Raw genomic sequence first — 17,557 nt, forward strand, 5'->3', positions numbered from 1 at the left:
CACCTGCTAGGGATCAGTATTTTCAGGGTTTTAAGCCACAGTTTTATAAACTCTTTGCATGACAGTACTGCACATTTGTTGTTCCCAGGTTTTATAGTCACAGTTTTATTGAATAGCTCTGTCTTTTCCCTGGACCTCACCCAGCCAATGTCTGTTTACCTAATAGGGATGAGTATTCCTAGGGTTTTCAGCCACAGTTTTATAAACTCACTCTATGGCAGTACTACAGACCTCTTGTTCCAGGGTTTAAAGTTACAGTTTAACAGGCTAACTGTCTTTGAGTCCCGCACACCTCTTTTCCCCAGGGTTCAAAGTCACAGTTTCATGGACTGTTTTCTCTGCACACCTTACCCAGCAGTTTGCAATGGTACTTACTGGTGATGTATTCCCCCGTACTGGCACTTGTCAACCCATGATTTCCAGACACAAAACTGGAGCCCAGTTTGTAAAAAGGAAGATTTGGATCCTTGGATAAGAACTTGCCTAGATTTCGACGACTGTCTCTGGAACCCTTAGGCATTTTGCAGCCCGTGCTCAAAAGACCAATTCATGCATTTGTTTATGTATATACACATTTGAAAATGTATGTTGAAACAAGTGACCCCTGTTTTAGACACCTTTGGTTTCAGAAAATTGAATCTTAAAACTGGAAAATTACAACACTACATAATTGTTTTCATGAAATGAATATCCTTTTTTAATTTTATCGTGGAAGTATCATAATTTATTTGCAACGGACGAGGAAATGGTATCTATAGTTCTGGGCTAAATGTGTTTGGAGCAATTCAGAGTGCTGTAATGAGGGACACAGTTCTGGGATGTGTTCCAGCAAGAGCAAATATCATTTCTGACAAAAATTTAGAAACAGAAATGTGACTTTAATGACAAACAACATGCAGAGTATAAAAAAATCCTTACAAAATAATTTTAACTTCAATAAATTAAAACATTACAACACACAGTGATTGATTTTGAAGTTTGATTTTTTTGATTAAATTTCACTAAAGCTAAAAACCAAAAAATCCCCAGGTAAAAATAAACAGGTCATGGTGGTCTGTAGAGCCCTTTGCGACTTTTTGTGATTAAGGGCTTTTCAAATAAACATGACTTAAAATAACAACAATTAGGATTGGTGTTAGCAATAGCTGCTAATCTGTTTGCATTAAAAAAGTAAAGCAGACAGTCATATCTCAGTGGCAATGACATCATCATAGGTCTGTAACCCGGAGCTGTACTTAAGATCCAGGCCAAGCTCTGTCCGGGTCTCCAGCTCGGCATTCAGCTCCTTCATGAGCCGGTTCAGTTCCTGGTTTTTCTTGTGCACTTGAAGGTAGTTGATCTGGAGCTGCCTCTGGTACTTGATGACCTTGTCCTTTTCCTTGATCCACGTTTGCCTCTCCTGATCGAAACCGGTCGCCAGTCTCTCCTGGGCCGCCCTCTCCTCATTGAGTTTTTGCTTTAGTCTCTCCACTTCTTTCTGGAGAAGTTCCTCGGAGCATAGACCTTCGGGCTGACGGGTGGCAGCGCTTCGTTCTGTGACTTGTGTTTGGCCGCAAGGTTGTGATTGTGAAGTGCGTTGATCTGAATTTTGGTCTTTGGCTTTTTTCTTGTTCTGGATTTCGTTTTGGTACACCTGAATAGAAAGAGAAATAAATACAGTGTTCCTTTGCCGTATTGCAGTTCGTATTTCACAATCTTGTGCGTTGTGGGTTTTTCTATTAGTCAATATGGATTACATTATAAATCACAGAATTTTGGGGTTACCTTTAAAGCAGCAGTACACACAAACCAATCGGAGAACAGTTTCCTTGAAGCTGAATTGAGTAATTACGATGATTTTTTTTACATGACTCGTGACAAACAAATAACCATCAAAAAATTGTTTGTTGTCCCTCTAAAAGAGGGCTCCATTGCTGCAACCTTTCCTACAAGTTGTGCTTACTAGAAAGACAGACTTACACTACATATGGATGGATGGATAGAATTGGGATTTTCATCTTGGGGGCAGGAAATGAGACAGAAATGTCCCTGGAAATCCAGCAAGAGTCTACACATTAGTTCATTTCTAAGATGCTGGTTCCTACGTGAGTCAGATTTTATCGTCAAAATTCACATTATACCTCGTATCAATTCAAATAAAATTTGAAGAAAATAATGAGAGACGTTGTGCAAATATTGTAATGCAAATCTAATGTAATGCAATGTATATAGTACAAACAAGTGCAGTCCATTTTAGTGCTCTGCCTGCCCCTACATTCAGCAATTGTCGACTTGGGAGAATGAATGGCGGCCACAACCATGCATTTCGTTTTAGGCCTTTTGTAGATCCTCTTTTCTGCAATATGGGGATAATTAGGGATAATGGATTGCAGTGGCATGAGTACAGTTCATTTTAGGTAAAAATAACAGCAAAAAAGAGCCACCAGGCCCAACAAAAATGTATAAAAAGAACAAAAATATCCAGGAGAAATTAACAGAATAGGCATGAAGATTTTTTTGCGTGTAAACCGGGATTTGTGTCTGTTATACAAGTCCCACTGTGCGGCATCAGAATATCCTGGATGAGTGATATTACAGTATATATGAGAACTCGTAGAACTTGTAATCCGAGTAAGTACCGCTAGTCGTTCCCTGTTTGAAGTGTAAGCTAAACGTGTAATGGGATTCGGAACGGAAGCTTACCTGTGATTGGCCACCGCCATCTTTGTTTTCCTTTCGGAGAAGCTCGGCCTTGGCTGTAAATTCCTTGAGTTGGGCCCTGAGGCTGACAATTTCGTTGAGCTTGTGGCTGACGTCGTCCTGACTGTCTCGAAGCTGCTTCTTCAGAAGCGAGATCTCGCCTACTTTCTGGCAAACCTGCATGAGTACAGAAAAGATCATAGGGTCTTGCTCTTGTGTGTAATGTAAGACAAAGGGGGAACTCTTACACGAATTTTAGGTGCAATACTTTTATCCATACTTTGTACTTTGCAGTCTCAGTGCATCAAGTGCGTGTTAACAAATACTTCGCCATCTAATGTCACATATTGTTGTCACGCCAGGTGGATCTTTTTTGCCATCATTTCCCCAAAAAATGAACTACACTTGCATGACCATGATCCGTTATCCCAGAGCGCATATTGCTGTGAGGGGGGACCGGCAAAGCTCACTTTTGTCATGCCAGGTGGCTCTTTTTTGCCGTTATTTCCGTTTCAAATGAACTTAACTCATGCGGCTGTTATCCGTTATTCCCGATCACATATTGCTGTATGAGAAGACCAGAAAAGCACACTTTTATCAAGCCTGGTGGCTCTTTTTCCTGCGTTGTTTCCGCTTAAAATGAACTGCACTGGTGCAGACAGGATCCATTATCCCAATCGCATATTACTGCAGGCGGGGACCAACAGAAGGCATTTTTGTCAGAACGCATGCCATTCTGGCTTGTCTATAATGAAATGCATGGCTGTGGCCGTGATCTATTATGCCTGGCCGACTTTAGAGCATGGCCTAACTGAAGGCACTTTTGTCAGGAGAGTCGTCATTTAGGCCAGCCTACGATTAAATGAACTGTTGTGGCCTTGATCAATTAAAGATCAAAATTTGTGTCATGCGTGGAAGCTCTTTTATTCCCATTATTTCTGCCCAAAACAAACTGCACTCATGCAGCCACAATCTGTTATCTCCAATCCTATATTGCTGCAAGCGGGGACCAGCAAGAGGCACTTATCCTGGGAGGTGTTGTGGCCCGCCCATAATGGAAAGCATAGTTGTGGCTGCAATCCATTATACTCAGTCAAGGATTGCTGAGAGCAGGAGCCATAGTGAGAAAATAATGTTGTTATGCTCTGGTTTCCATTCTTTGTTCCTAAAATGAAGAATGCCTGTGGAGCCGCGTTCTATTACCCTTAATCCAATTTTGTTGCAATCAAAGACATAAGGCACATTTGTGGGAGGTGGGGCGCTCTGGCCAGTAATTTGCGGATGCGATTGCGATTCATTATCCCTATTCCCATACTGCTGCAAGGAGTGACTGGCAGATGTTACTTTTGTCAGGAGGTGTGCTGTCCTGACCCGCAGAAAAGGAAATTCCTTGGTTTTGGCCGTGATCCCTTATCCCCGGTCGACTATTGCTGAGAGCAAGGGCTGAGAGAGCGTATTTGTTTCATGCGCGGGAGGTCACTTTTTCTGTTCCTTCCGCCTGAAATGAACAGCACCCCTGCAGCCGCGATCCATTATCCCCAATCTCATCTCAATTTGTTGCGAACAGGACCAGCATAGCACACGTTAAAAATTTGTGTGGGGGTCCTACTTTTCTGCATAGTTCTGGTCCACATTAACAATGAATAAGGGATTACAGCATTCTACTGTGAAAACATATTTCCATTTCAGCACTTGCTGGGTTTTTGATGTATTTCTCTCCAGTATTCACATTTTATATTCATAGATTTTTCAGTCGAACGATTAAGGAGTCCTACTTTGCTTTCTATTTTTGTTTTAAAAAGATCTCTCAAACTGTATGATACATTTAACAACACATCTATCATTTCACAATATCATTCTATTCCACAAGCAAGAATTTGGTTTTTATTAAGAAATTATTTTGTATGCCAGGGATCGCTAACGTGGTTGCAGTGGACACCAAGTAGACCCCTAAGAACACCTGAGTAGTTCACGGATCAGTCCTAAAAACACCTCAAAAGTGAGGGGTCATTGTGATTTTTCGAGAAATTCTAATATCTAACTGGTGTGAGAAATCCTTGACATAAAAAATGCGACTTATAGTCCGATGCAACCTTTTACATTTTTTACCTCTTCATATTTCATTAAATCACTGGTGCTGTGGAGCGACTTCTAGCTTGTTAATTTTGGTAAATGTTTTCTTTCCTTACCTCCCACTGAGTTTCCTCAAGCGTCGGGGCGAGTTGCGCGCTCTCTTCGTAGGCCTTCACTCTTCGCTCAGAGCGATCTCTTTCCAGACTCAGCTGAGCAACATCCGCCTTTAGTCTGTCATTTTCTGTCTGCAAAAACCTCGATTTTTATGACCTTGCCGTGTGTGACACACGTTGGCGAATAGTCACGTTGGTCCTACCTGCAGTTTGATGAGCTGCATCTGCAGAGCTTGCTTGCTGTTTTCGGAAATCGGAGAGGTTTTTTGTGACGTCGAAGAGCATCTGTGGTTCAAGTCCTGCATCTCTTCGGCGTTAAATTTTTGTCTGTCCTCCAATAATTTTCCGGGAGACGTTTCCTTTTCTTCGTAGCTCACCTGTTAAATAGGATAAATCTCAGCAAGGATATGTAAAGCAAACTAAATCCATTTTTTGTTAAGCTTGTGGAAAAACGTGGGCCGAGACGAGAAAGCAAGAAAACGAGAGAGGAGGCTTGACAGAGACTGTAGCGACACTAATTCGGCTATATTCGATGGAGTTCACTTAGTTAATTTGTTTAAGAAATTAAATCTGCCCCTGTGTGGAAATGCCGGTCTCTTGTCCATCTTTTCCTTCAAGAAATGAGCGCGCATTGTTAGGTGAATGTAGGTTGTGTTTGGTTAATGGAGTCAGATAACTAATTCGAACAATTTGGTAAACGGTACATTTTAATATTTAATTCCTAACAATTTGTATTTGTATATGGTTGTATTGGAAAATTCCGATTGGTCTAAAAACTTAACAGTATTTCTAGCATTTTCTCCAGTGCATGAAATCAATTGTTTTGGAGAGAGTAAACAGGGACGATCTGTCTCTTGAGAACGAGGGTTTACGACTCTTCTACCTTAAAGATATATCGTAAGTTTTAAAGCTTTTTCTTTTTGAATTCTTGCTCTGTCTTCCAGAAATAGTTTGGAGTTGAGCTAACATTTTTTATACTTGGTCACGAGGTTATAAAATATACATAAACTGTAAAATGAAGTCAGTGTTACCTTTATGTGAGGTATTGGTTTGAGTACAATACCCACAACATAGTTCCATTGTTATTCGATGGAATAAAAACAGGGCCGGGAAAATCTTAAACCTTGAGGGCAAGAGTCCTGCATGTTTTGGAGGTTTACTTCAGTTGATTCAAATACTCATCTCCAGGGTAAGCTTTTTTAGCTTTGTTGTGGTAGAAAATTCTCCCAAAACACCTACAACTACAAGATAAGACTACCACAAGTGAAAAAAGAGGTGAAATTGCAAATAAACTGAGGAGGACTTTTCAAAGATCATTTAAAATATGACAGAAAAAAAGCCATTTGCAACATTGGTCTTTCTTTCTTATGGGCAATATCCAGGAATGGTGTGATTTAGAATTCAGATGCTGCTAGACAGTTCAATTTCTTTGGAGTGGGTCACTGGCAGATTTGCAGGAAGTGAGATTTAGGACTGATCGGATTGGATAAGATTCTGGAGCAAACTTTGATGGTTTGTAGGAGAGATTGTAAGTATGTTGGTAAAAGTGTTATGATGGCAATGAAGCTGCCAGTCAGAGAGCGATAGGACGACCCAAGAGAAGGCTGATAATGATGACGGAAGAGATGAGGTTATGAACTTGGTTCGGTGAGAAGAGCATAGGAAAGGAATGGGCAAACTACAGCCTGTGGGCCATATACCGCCTAGGCTTTTAAATTTGATCTGACAAACGGAAAAAAAACGTAATATTATTACAATCGACCTTCAGGATTACGGCAACCATGCCAAACAATGTTTTTACTTTATGGGTTTTGGCATTTTCCCCACTATACAACAAATTATTTTTGCCTGGCCCCAAAAATCGGGTGTTTGTGCATGAGTTATGTCTCTAATATGGGATACTCAAGTGTTCTTTGGGGCTACCTGGTCCCCATGGACAGTGCATTGGTAACCCCTTGTATTAAACTGTAATGGTTGGTAATGAATAAATCAATAAATCATTAGAGCCCAAAAAGATTGACCACCCTTGTCCTAGAACATACCTGTAAGTCCTGCCGTTCAGTGTCTTTCTCGAGCAGTCTTTGTTCCAGCGTCTCAATGAGCGACTCATCCATAGTCAGAGGGGACCGACTCCCCCCCTCCGTTTCAGAGAGCCGTTTTGGCCGGTCTGAAGCTAGTGGGGAACCACCGTCACTGACAGCCTTAGATGACAAGCCCCCCGGGCTCAAACGATTTCCGGAACCGCCGTCTTGACTACCGCTGCTCACCCAGGGGGACAAATTGGACAGAGTTCCCTTGAGCTGCAGGTTGGGGTTAGTGGAGTTCCTGTCACAATGAATGACGGGGCCCGTTGAAGCACTTAAGCTACCGCTGGTGCTGTGGGTGGGGAGGCTTGACATGGAGTTGCGACCAGAGTCCGACAGGTTCCCTGAAAAGAAAGGTGGGGATGAATCATTCAAGCAGTGGTTGGAATTCAGACAACGTTTTGATGGATATCAGTGCCATGGGGACAGAGACCGGAGGATGTGTCTTGGAGGTCTGGACTCTTGGGTTGGTGGAGTCGGCTAAGGAGGTTGTCTAGGCTGTTGCGCTGCACGTCTGCAGAGGTTACAGTCCTGGGATTTAAAGGCTTGTACACGTTGGATCGGACCAGTGACTTCTCAGCAGTAGGCTAGGAGAGGGAAATGACACACTTTCAGAAATGTTCTGCCAGCATTTATATATAAATATATACTGTATATAGTTACTTCATTGTCCATTTAGCTGTTGCCTATAGCTAAGCTTTCTTTCAGCTCTTGTTGGGTCATTATCGTGTTGTGTCCAGTCATTTCCGTCTTGCTTATATTCTGTTACTTGTTCTTTACACATACCGCCAAAGGCTGTTACAATGTAAACAACAGACATGGCCAAGGAGGTTTGGCAGGGAAGCTTGTTTTAGTCCGAGTTATCGGTCTTGTTTGTAGCAGGATTAGTTGTTATTTGGTTGGTTCCTTGATTTGAGTTTCTTTCTTTTTGTTTTTAGTGACATTTGTTACTTTGTACCTTATTTTTTGTTGATTAAAACATGCTCCTTTAGAGCTCTCCCTCCTTCGATTTGCTCCTTTGCATTTGGCCCCACCCTCAAAAACCTGACAAGACCACCCTGGAAGTTCTTGAATCAGTACTTTAACAGAAGATACAATATGAAATATTGATATATCTGCTGTGGTTCGCTGGTGGATCTCAGCTGGAATGATTTCTTTGTCCCTTCTGTGTTGTATATGCTCTTTCAAATATTGGAAACAGGTGCAGGGTGCAGTGTTCTTTTCACCTTAAGTCACTATGCTACACTTGAGCAAATTCGAGCTGTTCAGTAAAAAACATAGTCAACACACAAGCGACCATAAATCTTTCTTCTATCCGGAACAGGTCTAATGTGAACTGACAGTCCTTTCTGAAATCTTTCCAGTCTGTGAACTCTGTATTTCATAGTTGTATTCGCATTACGCTACATTGCATTTTAATAAACTGTAAAGAAAATGTGGCTGTTCAGCATTCACATTTCCTTGAAGGCCACCATCCCTCTCTCTCTTTCTTTGCATTGTCCAAGAAAAAGACAAGTGGTACCAGACTGCACCTTCCTTCCTATTTACCCCACCCCTCCCTCCTGTAAACCCCACCGCCCTACCCCTCATCTGCTGCCAGCAGGAAGATGAATAGCCCTTACCGGGTTGTTAATAATCCGGGATGCTGAGGTAAAGTGAGCTCAGCATTCCTCCTCACAGACTACATGACTGGGATATGGGATGCCGTTTTTGATTTTCAAAAATAAATCTCTTGCCTTTCTCACCAATCTCTTTTGGACCCTGAAGTAGCTTCCTACGGGTTACGAATTTGGTCTGAGGTGCTTTGAAGCATTTAAAGCTTTTAGAAGGAGGTCATTACAGCACCTCATTGTCAGTACATGCAAATCACTTTGCCGAGTACATCAGGGCATTGCAGGCTATTAAATTGGAAAGAGGTGATCCTAAAAGATGTGAAAAATGTCTGCTACCTGCTCCGAGATTTCTTTCTTGAATCAACAAGGAGTGTTTTTTTCCCTTTTTTTGACGAGTGCGCTCTAAAAGTCCGACTCATTAATGGAGCCTAATGGAGCTCCCGGAAGACAGGTTCAGTGGCAAGGCTACTTCCTGTCAATTCTTTGATTTATGTGAGCAGCTTATGGGAAGTCACACTCGACTTCAGGAGCAAGAGCATCAATCGGGACTTTGTAGAGTCCACTATTTCAAAATTCCAGGTGGTTACATCTCCGATGACCTCTTCTGGTCTGCCAACACCAAAGCTGTGACGGAGAAGGCTAAATTTCCTGAGAGTGCTCCGGAAAAGAAAATCTGGAACAGAAATTGTTCGAAAGAGCCTCTGTCTCTCTTACAGACTCTACAGATCCCTTAAAACGAGGACGAGGCTTTTTATCACTGTTATGCTGAAAAACCAGCCATGTTTAATCTTCATTGCCCTTTTCTGATGGGGTTTCACTCAAAATCGAATCATATAAGTCCCCATTCATTGTTTCCTTCACACGGATAAGTCATCCTGGTCCTTTTGCAAAATAAACAGCATGATGCTTCACAGTAGATACCATATTCTTCAAATTCCCCCATTACCGTGCTAGATTCAAGTGCCCTCTATTACACTTCATTCGGGCCTGGGCATGTTCAAGCACATGGACAATTACAGGCCTCTCTCATCTTTTTGAGAGGGTTAGAAGTGTTGGCTGTTGAAATGAAATGATCTGTTCCCAAAGCGCTTTACAATGTGCAGCCACGTAAGGCGCTAACCTGCTTATTGGGGGTATTAAGGGTTCAGTGTCTTACCCAAGGACACTTCGACATGTAACACGGACGAGCCGGGATTCGAACTGGGATCCTTTGATGCCAAGACGAGCGCTCTACCTCCTGAGCTACTGCCGCCCCTGTTGACTGATTATTTTTTTTTCCATTTGCTAATGTTGCCAGATACGCCATGGTCACAACAACAGAACTGTTGCAATCACTAGTTAGGTTGCAAGATAGCACGTGATGGAAGTTTGGGGTCTGAGTTCTCTCACTGGGTCCCATTGGGCCCTCATAGTTTGCTTGTTGTATCTCGTCCGATGCCATTTCATAAATTTACAATGCCTGTTTGTCACATGTTTATTGGACTGTTGTTGCTAAAGAGTAGGCAGGAGAATGATTGACATCAGAAACACTGAAACAATTGCGATCATTTCTTAATTGCCTAACAAAAAGATGGTTTTAATGACATACTGTGAGACATGGATATGACTTGAAATAATTGCTTTTTGAAACATGCCTGAAAAAAATGTGTAAAAAACAATAATGTCATACATCCACTGAAATAGACCTGCTCTTCAAAAAAAAAAGAATTAAGTCATTGTCACAAGAAAATTGCTTTCCACCACATCGCCGCACCAATTTGAATTTGATTTATTTTTCTTGTCTGTGCTTTGATAAACGTTTCAGGTAGCCGCCGGGTGCAAACAAACACTTGGACAGAACTGAACATTTGCCAAGTAAATGGGCTTTGTTTGAATAGCGACAATTGATCACTCTGTCCTTACCCCGTCGGTCCCTGACATGAGCGCCGCTCTCGGTCGTTCGTCGGATTTCTGTCCTCCGAGAAAATCCTCCATCGAGGCTCCTCTCTGGTGTGCTGGCCTTGGTCTGTGGCTCACCTTATGTGAAGTGCATGCACTGTTTAATACCAAGTAGCAGTGATACATCGGTTCTCAAACGACCCTGTATTCGGACAAATCTGTATTCGACCCAATAGTTTGAGTCATTTTTGCCTCGGTATTCAAACGAAAGCTATTTTGTATTTCGTACTTTGCGGCTTAAGTGCAAAATACACCGCTATCGATTATCCCCAATCTAATATTGGTGCAAGTCGGGCCTGGGGGCTCTTATAGGCTGTTTTATCCACCAAGAAAGGAACTGCACTTGTGCGTCCGCGATCCGTTACGCCCAATCCCATCTTGCTACAAGCAGGGACCAGCAGAAGGAACTTTCGTCTAGAGGCGTGCAATTTTTCCCCACCTAAAATTAAATGCACAACTGTGAACGCGAACCATTATCCCCAGTAAACCAATGCGAAGAGTAAGTGCAGGGAGAGCTCATTTTTTTGGTTTGGGAAGCTGAATCATCCCTCTTTGGCCCACCTAAGATCTTTTGCACAATTATAGCCGTGATCCACTATCACCACTCTACCATTGCTTCGAGCGGGGGCTGAGAGAGCTGTTCTTTTCCCCTAAATAAACAACACCTGTGCGGCTGCAAACCATTGTCCCAGGTCAACTATTGCTGCGAGTGCAAGCCGGCAGGGATCGTGTCAGAAATGGGGGAGTGGACTTTGTGGATTTTTGCATATCTCAGGGAGTTCTGGTCCCTATTAACCGCGATAAACAAGGAATTACAGTCGTGCGTTTTGTTGCCTATTTTCTGGGGAAAGTTAGCGATGAGACGAAAAAGGAGAAGAGGAAAAAATGGCGAGGACAACCATCAAGTTGACAAATTATTGCGAAGTAAAAAAAAGGTGTACAAGTGTCTGCCATCAAACTGCTGCTCAGAAGTACAGTAAAAGTTGTAAAAGTGTTCTATATTTGAAGTGAGAAATTTGCGTAATGTTCTGTACTTGAGAATGTCCCTCCAATTGACATAATTCCTTACGGTGAGAACATTATTTTATCAATAAATTGGCTTGGATGTTTTAATTACATTAAAAGCTTCATGTTATCAGATTTCATTATGCTACATGGTAAATTGGTATGTCCGGGAACTGTCCAAGAGGGGACACCGTCGTTCCATCCATTCCCAAGCGAGTTACAGTATTTGAACCGACGTCATGTTTGTGCTGGGCGTATTTGCTCTACGTAAAGATGCGTAGGGACAAATAAAATCAAAGACCATTACTTTGTACGGGCAAAAATGTTTCGTTCAAAACATTCAAATGTTGGTGTTCAAACACCGATCCCAACGGATTATGATCCAGTACTGAGAGATCACTGTAAAAAACTACCTTAATGTAGAAGAAGTCCTCGCTCCGTCCTGAGCGGGAGTGCGAGAGGCCTTTGGGGAGTCGTACGGGGGAGGAGGATGAAGCCTGAGCGAAGCCACACTTCAGTAAGCCATCAAGGCTGCAACCTCCGTTATGAGTTTGCTTTTTCGACCTCGCCTCTGGCGCTTTCAAGCGTTTACCGTCAACTCCCTCGTTGGTCACCAGGCTGCTGACGCTCCCCATGTTCCAGTCCAGGGGTGATTCAGCTCAAGACCCCATGGGAGAAGTTCATCTGCAAAAAAGAGAATAGAATTGTAATGTACACGATTGAAGTCTTATAATATCTGAAGTTCTGCTGCAGTAGCGCGAGCTGGCAATGTCCTCCTGCAGAGAGCAACTGTTTTTTTGGGCTATGTTGATTCTGTAAAGCTCCCCTGTCTGCTCTCTTGCAATGTGCTTCAATTTTGGCAGAGGGCAACCAATGATTTTCTGGGATGTGCTGATGGCTTTGTAAAAATCCCCTCTCTGCTGTCGTGCAATTTCCTCCAGACTGGGCAAAGAGCAACTGATGATTTTCTGGGCTGTGTTGATGACTGTATGTGAGGTTCTCCTCTTTGCCGCCTTGCAATGTGCTCTGGAGTGAGCTGAGAGCAACTGATGATTTCCAGGGCTATGTTGATAAATCTCTAAGGATCTTCAATCTGGTGCCATGCAATATCCTCCATAAAGGGTAGAGGTTAACTGATGATTGTCTTTGCTGTGTTGGTGACTTAAAGGTTTTCATGTCTGCTACTGTGCAATGTCCTCCGCAGTGGGTATAGAGAAACTGATGATTTTCTGGGCTGTGTTGATGACCCTGCAAGGTTCCTCTTTCTGCTACCTTCCAATGTCCTCCAAAATGAACATAGAGCAATCAATGATTGTTTTGGCTGTGTCGATGACTCTGTAAGATTCTCCTTTCTGGTGTCGCGCAATCTCCTCCACACTCGGCAGAGAGCAACCGATAATTTTCTGTAAGGTTCGTGTTTTTTCTTCCTGAAGTCGAATATGACTTTGGTTTTTGTGGTGTTGTACAGTTGTAGAATGATTTTTTCCCCTCCCATCTTAAAATTCATGCAGGTGCCCCCTTCGAAGCAATTTTAACCACTGTTTATTTAGCTCCATCGCTTTCCGTTCGCTGAGGAAGGCGACATCTGGAGCAGGTGTGCTTTCATTTGCAAAAGTAAACATGCCGCTATTAAAAGAAAAAAAAAAGAAAAAAGAAAAAGCTGGCTTCCCGCCCGGGCTTTGTCTAGATTTATGGCTTAACTGTTGGATCTGACTCAAAAGCCCTTTGTGCTCCACTTTGGAACAAATTAGAATATTATTGACTGACCACTTGCACCCCCAACCCCATTTCCCCCCACAATTTTTTGATGAAGAATCTCTTGGCAGTGCAAGTGATGTGGTTAAAGATGAGGACCCCAGATGCAGTGTGAGACATGATTTGACCCTCGGAGGAGAGTGAGGGGCTAACAGGGAAAATGAGACCCCCTCCGGTTATCCCTACACCAAGTAACCAGCTGGTCTTCAGCCACTCACCACTTTATAATGACCTCAGCAACAAAAGCTCGGACTTAAGTGTATTTAATCATGTCACATTTGACTTAAAAGGGTCATTTGGGATTAGTGGATACATTGCACTGTTTGTGTAGTACATGCGGGAAATGCTTGTAGATAAATGAGTTTAAATAAATATTGAATTCAATAATTCTGATTATCAAATACCCTGCCGGACCGATTTGTTTGATATGGGGCTTTGTGCATGACATTCATGTCCCTTTTATGTGTAATGACATAAACAAAAAATACGTTCAAAATAACCCATTTATTCGTGTATTTTCGGTGTCAAAATCAGTGTAAAATGTTTTTTCTCTTCTTTTCAGCTAAAATTAATCATTGTTAGTGACACAGTACCAACATAATATTTACAATGGATTGATAAAATTTCCTTCAAAGTCCAATTCATCATCAGATACAGAGTTAATTCCTTCGTCGCACATTTTTTTGCGTTTGTTTATCTCTTCCAGGACGACTTTCTGTTTTCTCTAATCTCTAAAATTTGTCTCTGGTACCATGACCAAATATATTGTGATAGTTATATGAAATCTAGTGCCTTTTCATATGTCTTCTATATCACTGGTGGTCCAATGTTTTGGATTTGGTACGCTCATCATTGATTCTTTGTTTTGTGATTGTGGTCAGTGATATTTTTGAACATTGTACAAATATCTACCGTACATTCTCGTAGATAACACGCACCCCAACTTTGAGTTGTTTTTTAGGTTAAAAATGTGTATTACACACAAACACAGTAAAAAGAAAAATGGTATCCTGTACATTAGTACTATATAATTGTAATTTTGATATTTTTGCCCATTTTTAGGAACCTGCAACCCATGCAATCTCCTTCTAATTGGATTTTATGCTATTCTAAATCAAACTTTACATTTATATGTTCCGTAATTTAACCTTTATCATATTCACTGCTGTTTTACTATTATTTTGATTTAAATTCAACACTTGTTCTTTTAACACATCAAAATATATCTTTAGATTTCAATTTTTTCCCCCATTTTATTCATGTTTTTAAATTCAGTAAATACAGTAAATCTGAATGGCATATCTTGAGTAGTTACCTATACTTATATCAAGTACCGATTACACAGTACTTTCGATATACCAAAATTTGTACTTAAATAATAGATGGTAAACTGTGTATCACTTTAAAATTTTTGCTAGGTTTTCTATATACCTTATTCCTAAAAAATAAAATAAGGAAGATCATTTAATGAGCATTTAAAACTAAAAATGCATGTTATATATTCCAATATAGCATATACTGTAACATGTTTTTCCTAAAATGATTCTAAGTATCCTCTCTTTCTTAATTTCTAATACTGGGAAAAATAGCGAGGAATCACCTACATTCCGATACCTGATCAATACTTTCCCATCAATTTTTAAAAAACGGATTAAAATTGTATTGAGCATATATTAAGGGATTAGCAAAATACAGTTTGAATAGTAATGGTTCCAATTTGAAATATATCGAGATACGTTTTATTATTTAGGAAGTAAACAGCATTAGTATGTTTATTCATATATATATATATATATATATATATATATATATATATATATATATATATATATATATATATATATATATATATATATATATATATATATATATATATATATATATATATATATATATATGTGTGTGTAAAATGACAATTGTATCTTTGCTCTGCAAGGAGTCGTATCATATCGAATGGTATCGTATACCGATTAACTGAACCCATTCAAACCGTCCTTAAATGTTTCACAAACTGAATCAATTCACTTAATTCAGATATTTGAAGAACAGCAACTGTATCACGTATTTACTAGGAGTCATATCGTATTGATTAGAATCATAATCTAGATGAATTGAACCCATTCCTTAAACATATTGAAAACCGTATCAACCCACTTCCCAACCACACATGCTATTTGGGCTTTGTTTGGTCAATATTTAATCTTGATTGTCATCTGTATAGGCCCGCACACCGAATTACCACGTATCTTCACATTTATTGTTACAAACATTTTTTTCAGACATTACCAATCCAAACAGATTTTTGTTCCCACACAAAAAACTGATAAACCAATTGATAAATATAGAGTAAGAGCAGCTGGTCCTCCGCTAGTATCATCTGCCCGTTTTGTTTGATTAGAGGAGGAGAAAGCGCAAATAGCGGCACGAGTGCCGATCAATTTCCATCATTGGCGAAAACAACAAGCAGGCGCCATATCACAATGAAATGAGACGGGAGGGAGATAATAGATGGGCCTGGGAAAAGGTGGGGAGGTATGGGTTCACGCAATAAGTCAGAAAAAACACCCACAAGTCTAATTGTTGTGGTTCAAAAGCCATTGAACAAACGTTATGCCAAACTTCTTTCCGAAAGACGTCTTGTTTTGTTGAAAAGTGAAAGTTAAAAAAAACTCTTGAAAAAGAGGTTCAAACATCAAATTTGGGGCCGAAATTTGGACCACAACCGAAAGGAAAACACAAAGTTTTTTGGGGGGAATTTTCTTCATGTTTTGTAGGCTAAATATATCCTAACCACCCATTAAAAAAGGGTTTAAGGGACGTTGAAAGAATGTTGAAAGGACACCAAGGGTCTACCTTTCTCAACAAACGTCTTTTAGAGGACATTGATTATACTTCAAAAAGACACCAATATTCCTTCTATCCTAAGTCAAAAAAATATAGTTATAATACGTTCAAAATATGTTAAAAGTATGCCAAGTTTCGGCCTTTCTTTGCACTAAAAATTTCTTGTAGAATTCATTAAAAAAGTTTTCAACATTCTTTGGCTGAAATAATTTCCCTCTGAAGACGTTGAAAATTCGTAAAAACACCAAAATTTGGTCTTTCTCAGGTTCGAAAAATGTCCTTTCAGAAACTATGAATATTCTTTAAAAAAAGTATCAATATTCCGTAATTCTTGGGTCAAAAATAAATCCTCAGAAGACATTGGAAAGATATTAAAATGTGCCAAAGTTCCATCTTTTTTTGGTCAAAGAAAATGTCTTACAGAAGAAAGATTCCAAGGTTCCAATTTACTTTGGGTGATATAATGGCCTCCTGAGAAGCTTAAAATACTCTAAAAACACACCAAGATTCAACGTTTCTTTGGTCTAAATAATGTTGTCAAGAAGATGGTAAAAATATGTCAAGGCTCTTTCCAGAGGAATGCCTTTAAGTCAGTTAAAAAGTGATGATGGGAAAAAATATTTGTCAACCATTTGATTGGGCTACACTTGGACCAATTTAGACATTGTAAAAAACAAGCACAAGTATTTTTGGACTGATTTGGTCATAAAGTATTTGAAAAAATGCCAAGCTTTCCTCCAAAAGCCATCTTTTCTTTGGTTGAAAAGTGAAAGGTGAAATGAAATGATATAAACACAAAGACTAGTTTTGGAGTCAATTTGGTCCACATTGGATGGTCGAAACACAACCTAACCAGTCATCAAAATCTAGTTGAAAAGACGTTAAAAGGAGGTTAAAAAGACGCCCATGTTCCGTTTGAAATACATATCTATTTTTTTGAAAATGGAAATATTAAATTGGACAAGGTAAACACAACAACGACTATTTTTGGTGTTAATTTGGTCCAGTTTGGATGGGCTAAACACAATCCACCCACCCATCAAAAAGGGAAAACAGGGCAGAAAAGACATACAAAATAAGCCAAGGTTCCCTTTAAAAGCCTTTTGTTTGGTTGAAAAGTGAAAGTTGAAAAAAACACATTTTCCAATACTTTACTATATTATACTTTACTATTATTTTACCACTTTGGAAAAATAAAACACAGCATCTATTTTTGGAGTAAATTTGGTCCATGTTGGATAGGCTGAACACAACCTACCAACCCATCAAAAAATGGTTGAATAGATGTTGAAAGTATTTGAAAAATCTCATCTCTCATCTCATTAGCTGCACCGCTTATCCTCAGTAGGGTCGCGGGGGTGCTGGAGCCCATCCCAGCAATCATCGGGCAGTGGGCAGGGGACACCCTGAACTGGTTGCCAGCCAGTCTATTTGAAAAATACCTTTGATAAAA

General features: G+C 40.2%; 1 protein-coding gene across 4 annotated transcripts in view; it reads right to left on the reverse strand.

The window, feature by feature from the left end:
- Positions 1–900: 900 nt before the first annotated feature.
- The window catches only part of lzts1 (leucine zipper, putative tumor suppressor 1), a 39,994-nt gene continuing 23,337 nt past the window's right edge, over positions 901–17,557 (reverse strand). For 3 of the 4 annotated variants that reach the window (XM_088335133.1, XM_088335135.1, XM_088335134.1), the window contains exons 2-9: positions 11,919–12,189; positions 10,465–10,578; positions 7,383–7,536; positions 6,908–7,293; positions 5,069–5,242; positions 4,869–4,997; positions 2,683–2,856; positions 901–1,633 (exon numbers count right to left, since the gene is read on the reverse strand). In XM_088335133.1, coding sequence (XP_088191259.1) covers positions 1,184–1,633; positions 2,683–2,856; positions 4,869–4,997; positions 5,069–5,242; positions 6,908–7,293; positions 7,383–7,536; positions 10,465–10,578; positions 11,919–12,140 — 1,803 coding nt within the window. In that variant the 5' untranslated portion in view covers positions 12,141–12,189 and the 3' untranslated portion in view covers positions 901–1,183. Of the gene's footprint in view, positions 1,634–2,682; positions 2,857–4,868; positions 4,998–5,068; positions 5,243–6,907; positions 7,294–7,382; positions 7,537–10,464; positions 10,579–11,918; positions 12,190–17,557 lie in introns of those variants that run through there. The other variant, XM_088335136.1, reaches the window with a different exon arrangement.

The sequence above is a fragment of the Urocampus carinirostris genome, chromosome 5 (assembly GCF_059441175.1).
Source record: "Urocampus carinirostris isolate Australia breed hairy pipefish chromosome 5, RoL_Ucar_1.0, whole genome shotgun sequence".
NCBI lineage: Eukaryota > Metazoa > Chordata > Actinopteri > Syngnathiformes > Syngnathidae > Urocampus > Urocampus carinirostris.